This window comes from Sinocyclocheilus anshuiensis, unplaced genomic scaffold (genome assembly GCF_001515605.1).
Source record: "Sinocyclocheilus anshuiensis isolate Anshui unplaced genomic scaffold, SAMN03320099.WGS_v1.1 scaffold300, whole genome shotgun sequence".
NCBI lineage: Eukaryota > Metazoa > Chordata > Actinopteri > Cypriniformes > Cyprinidae > Sinocyclocheilus > Sinocyclocheilus anshuiensis.
In genome coordinates this window covers 107576-113470 of record NW_015557379.1, presented here as the reverse complement: position 1 = coordinate 113470, position 5895 = coordinate 107576, and the positions used below count along the sequence as shown (strand labels likewise).

General features: G+C 39.0%; 1 protein-coding gene across 2 annotated transcripts in view; it reads right to left on the bottom strand.

Annotated features, from left to right (window-relative positions):
- fbxo11a (F-box protein 11a) overlaps positions 1-5895 on the bottom strand; it is a 69865-nt gene that overhangs the window by 8966 nt on the left and 55004 nt on the right. For both annotated transcript variants that reach the window (XM_016474648.1, XM_016474647.1), the window contains exons 12-14: positions 3534-3751; positions 3248-3428; positions 2018-2140 (exon numbers count right to left, since the gene is read on the bottom strand). In XM_016474648.1, coding sequence (XP_016330134.1) covers positions 2018-2140; positions 3248-3428; positions 3534-3751 — 522 coding nt within the window. The remainder of the gene's footprint in view (positions 1-2017; positions 2141-3247; positions 3429-3533; positions 3752-5895) is intronic.

Sequence of the window (5895 nt, the reverse complement as noted above, 5' to 3'; positions counted from 1 at the left end):
CAAAGGCCTCCTGTAGCGAATCGATGCGTTTTTGTAAGAAAAATAACCATATTTAAAACGTAATAATCACTTTCATCTAGCTTGCGCTCACTGTTGTACACGGAAGCAGCACCGGGCAGTAGGGCTGAACGAGCCAGGCCTATATGTTACGATGAAATTAGGTGATGCATGAATTGATATGAATGACATTTTTATTTAACAACTACAATCACAGTATATTGACTGATTTGTTGAACTTCCAACCTTGTAAGCGTATAATAATTATGACAACATAAAGCACTGACAAATAAGCCTTTGTCTGTTAACTTTAGACCAGTGGTTCTCAAACTTTTTTGGTCGCGCCCCCTTAAACCTATAAAAAAAAATCGGAATATAAAAAAAATGAACAATTAATGCTTTTTTAATTTAAACAACCTACAGGGAAAAAAAACCCTGCATCACTTGAAACATTGAAAAATAGCATAGAGAGAATAACTGTTATTATTATTATTCTATCGCTGTTATTTACTCTGTTATTACTACACCAGACGCGAGAGGCAAAATACAGTAGAACCATTATAATCAGTGAAACTGTCTACACTAGATGCGCGGCGCGACCATAGACTGTATAGGGCGCGACACGACAAAACCCGACATTAAACTGATGCCGTGTTCTATTTATGACGTACTGACACAAAGTTAAAATGATTTGCAACGGTCGCTTTGTCGTGTCCAGTATAGAGCTGTTGCGGCACGACGCGACAACTGTAGCGTCTAGTATAGACAAGGTGAGTGGCGAGTGAAGCCGAGAGCAAGATATGCCTCGTCATATTTTCTGCATTTAGCTTTTAAATGACCACGTCTCCTTATGCTTTCTCTCTCTCCGTACTTTGATGTCATACACTGAACGATCTTCAAGTCGAACACACCTCTTTACTCTCGCGTGTCACGTGACCGAGTGTAATCGCAGCCTCTGCGATTGAAAAATCGCGTTTTTTTCATATCGCGATATTATCGCAAATGCAATTAATCGTTCAGCCCTACCGGGCAGACGACGTAAGACGTTGGCGTTGCGCATGCGCCGCTCAGAAGTGACGAACGCGGAAGCGCAGGGAAGAGATCAAAACAAAACAACGGTCAAGAATTAGAAGTACAAAACGAGGATTTGTAAAGAAGAATGTCAGAGGATTTTGATATAAGCCAGGAGGAGACTGGTTTTCCTTTGCTAAAGTAAGGAATCTTTGCTTCCTTTGCTCCTGTTAACAAACGTTGGTTTTCACGAGACTCACCAGCGCATGCGCAAAGTTGAACTCATACGTCATCCGCCCGGAGCTGCTTCCGTGTACAACTGTTGGCGCAAGCTAGATTAAAGTGATTATTACGTTTTGAATATGGATATTTTTCTTACAAAAACACATCGATTCGCTACAGGAGGCCTTTGTTCACCCCCCGGAGCTGTGTGAGGCACTTTTTATTACGGACGGATGCGCTTTATTTCACTTCTTTTGGACTGATGCACTGCAACACCGTCTGACTGCCATTAAACAACTTGGAAGATCAAAGACAATTTTTAATATTACTCCGATTGGATTCATCTGAAAGAAGGAAGTCATATACGCCTAGGATGGCTTGAGGGTGAGTAAATAATGGACTAATTTTCATTTTTGGGTGAACTAACCCAAGTAAAGTGCAAAAGTAAACATGTCGTAGACATGCGTGTCTGTCATTTTCTTTATGTGAATGTCATTTTACACATTTGTAACTAATAATCTGCAACTTCGTGTTTTGATTATTGTCTGTGTGTGCAAATCGAAAGACTCAGCTTTTCACATCAGAGCTGTGAGTGTAAATTTCAACTTACAAATATGAATATTAATATGACAAGTTCTCACATTCAAATCAACAAGCTCTCGAGTTTTGCAACTGTTTTACCTTCATAAAAGGGACACCTCACAATCTCTGCATGAGACCATAAGTCCATATCGAGCGTGCATGTGGAATCAGGTCACACAGAGCGAGGGAAGTGAAGCGCACGCACCTGTTTTCCGCTGTGTATCCTGTTTCTGCGCAGTACAGGTGTGCTGCCCGTGGTCACCCACACACCGGCCAACGTGTTACTGTACACCTCGTTCTCCTCGATCACTCCCTGACCCTTCTCATGCTGCAACAGACCACAGAGAGACGGGACAATCAGTCTATAGCAATGCTTTAGTGAGCAACCTGGTAGACTAGAACAGGGTTGGGAATTAACATGGGCTAGGGGCAAAAATGCCCCACAATTTCAAGATACTGGGGCAAAACATGCCCCACACAATTACACTAAATCAATTATGACTGTTGCAGTTCAATTCATCATAAACAACAAATTGCATACATGATGTAAAAACATTATGCAGTGTAATCAGCTTTACTGATCATAATGGGAGCACATTATACACAAAAGCACATTAGTCAATAATATAAATATAATAAACTAAATAATCTAATATAAAAATAACTAATAATGATAATCTAAAATAAAGATAAAAATTAATAATAATAATAAATGCATAAATAAATAATATTGACAAACTAATAAATAATATAAATCTAAAAACAAAAACGTGCATATTTTATTGCATTAAAATACAATAAAAATAAATACAAAAATATCTATGTTGTAGTGCACAATCAACTGGAAAACTGCGCACAGAAGTTGGTGAATTTGTATATAGTTTCATATAGTTTCAATAATGGTGAACTTTCTTCGCTTGCTTTCAGTATATTATTTATTCCCAATAAAAAAAACAAAAAACATTTTATTTTTAATCCTACTAAGATAATCTATGTGAAGTCTTGCTTTTCCAATGCATAAAAAGTACATGGTTCAATAAGCATGACATAAGACAACACGGATACATTTAATAAAGTAATTTTAAAAATTGCTCATACAAAGGGTTGAAAAATACTCTATTGTATAAAATATACAAATATATAATATACAATACTTTGAAAAATGTTGGTAACCAAACAGTTGATAGTGCCCATTGACTTCCATACTATGAATAAAAAATACTATGGAAGTCAATGGGTACTGTCAACTGTTTGGTCACCAACATTATTCAAAATATCTTCTTTTGTGTTCAACAGATGAAAGAAACTCATACAGGTTTGGAGCAACTTGAAGGTAAGTAAATTATGACAATTTTCATTTTTGGCTGAACTATGCCTTTAATTTCTGACCTTGTACTAAAATACAACTGGTAGATGTTTTTGTCTGTTCACTCACCACATAAATGCCTCCATGCTGTCCGTCGTGGATCTTGTTGTGCCGGACAATCGGGCAGCTGTTGGTCCGAATCTGGATTCCAGCTAAAGCGTTGCCATAGATGTCGTTCCCTTCAATGAGACCTCGGCCGTCGCCAAATATGTAAACACCACCCTGGTTGCCATTGAATATGGCGTTACCCCTGTGATTGATCAGAAGAGGGGTTAGAACTGAGCACAAACAGTGTAACTGTACAGATATCGCAGTATGGTATGATTAGACGTGTGTTTATTGACGAGTCTCTCACCTGATCGTGGGGTCGCTGTTTGAGGTAATCCACACACCCGCAAAGTTGTTTGCATAGATCTTGTTCTCGATGAACTGGCCTCGGCCCTTCTCGTGCACGTAGATGCCACCCGTCTGTCCATGATGGATCTCGCAGCGCACTACAGTGGGGTTAGCATACGCCTTCACCTCGAAACCTGCTATCCGGTTCCTGTGGATGCTGCAGCTTTCAAAGTAGCCCTGCAGAGGGAGCCAGACAGTCACTAAACACACACTTCTAAGTCTGGTTTTGCAAAGTTCAGAATATAGTTAACTAAAACCATAAAATTGTTACTTGAAAAAACTTTAACTGAAATTTGTTTTTATTTTATTTCAGCTAGCTGAAGTTAGTTTAAATATTCAACATTTTATTAATATATATTATCAAATATTATATTATATTTATACTACCATGGCAACATTTCTCATTTAAAACTAGTGGTGGGCGGAATGACCAAAATTTTATATCACGGTATTTTTCAAAATTATACCGGTTTTACGGTATATGACGGTATTTTTTTATTATTTTTTTCATGCATGACCGAGTGTTAACCACATTTTCTACTGACTGAGAGAGGAAATACTGCAGTAGATTGACTTCGAATGCCATATTTTACTGTCATGATGAGTGAATATTGTAGAAAAATTCCACACTAAATAGTGACTAAACACGACCCATTAATACATAAAACCAGGAGTCACTCTCATTTATAATCGCGACATCGTCTGATAATATCAACATGCATCTACACTAAAGAGCGGCTATGCGGTGGTTTTGGCTATATTACTTTTTTGTCTCGTGCAGCGCACTGCCTGAGTAACAAACTAAAAAAAAAAAACAACAAACAAAAAAGTGCATAATATTAACAGACGAACTATGCTCATATTTATAATTCCAAACAGTCAGTAAGTGACAGGTGCTTTGTACTCATTTACTGACGAGTCTGCTGCGGTACAGCCAAATGAAAGCGATGCTTCTCTGCCGCTCACTGCACAGAAGAGACGCAGAGAGAGGCGACACTGTGCCGGGAGAGTCAGACCTCACACTCGCGGGGCAGTACTGGCGACATCTTCCAACTGAACCATAGCTAAAGTTTATCCAAAAAAGTCGCTAGATTTGTCAGTATGTATATTCTATGGAAAAAAAAGCTGCTAAAAGGGTCTGAAAGTTGTTCAATATAGTGCTAAATACACGTTCGTGTTTGTGAGACACGGGAGCTGATGGCAGCGGGAGGTGGATATTTGTGTCTGAGTTCACATTCTTCTAGTTCTACAGCTTCAGTTTCAGAACTTGCACGCTTAGTAACACATACAGCTGTGTCCTCACCACAGTGCAACAGTGAAAAGAAACCCCTCTCAAAAAGTGTCGCGTTCCGAATAGGGCTGGGACAAAAAAATCGATGCATCGCAATTCGTGGATTGATTCTGAGATTTTCGGAATGCATCGTGATTCTCTCGATTCTGAGCTTAGTTTTTAACAGTAGATGGCGCTCTAGGCTAGTTGTTAACCGCACACTCAAACGCTCATGAAGAAGAGCGCTTGTGCATTCGTCTGAGTGTGGATGAGTTCTTCTGTGTCATCACGTTCTATTAGTTCTACAGCTTCAGTTTCAGAACTTTCACGCTTAGTAACACATACAGCTGTGTCCTCACCACAGTGCAACAGTGAAAAGAAACCCCTCTCAAAAAGTGTCGCGTTCCGAATAGGGCTGGGACAAAAAAATCGATGCATCGCAATTCGTGGATTGATTCTGAGATTTTCGGAATGCATCGTGATTCTCTCGATTCTGAGCTTAGTTTTTAACAGTAGATGGCGCTCTAGGCTAGTTGTTAACCGCACACTCAAACGCTCATGAAGAAGAGCGCTTGTGCATTCGTCTGAGTAATGTAAGTGGTTAAATGTACTTGCACATCGGCTTTTATGATGCGAGATTAATGTAAACACAGCCCACTGTGAACATCCTTGTAATTCGCTTCAACCTTTTCGAACTTTATGAATGATTATTTTAGGTTCATGTGGTGCATGTGTAAGGAACTGGAAGCAAGCAGAATATGGCTATTTCTAAAGCACGCAGCGCCATCTGCTGTTAAAAACTAAGCTCAGAATCAATTCAGGAGAAAATTGCGATGCCTTCGGAAAATCTCAGAATCGATTCAGAATCATTTCTCGATTCACGATGCATCGATTTATTGTCCCAGCCCTAGTTCTGAACGTTATTTAAACGACACAAGTGGTATTGCGGTATTTTAAAAATTCATATCACAAGAAAAATAAACACCAGTATTCGGTATGAACCGGTATACCGCCCAGCATTATTTAAAACAATAAATACTATAGTACATAA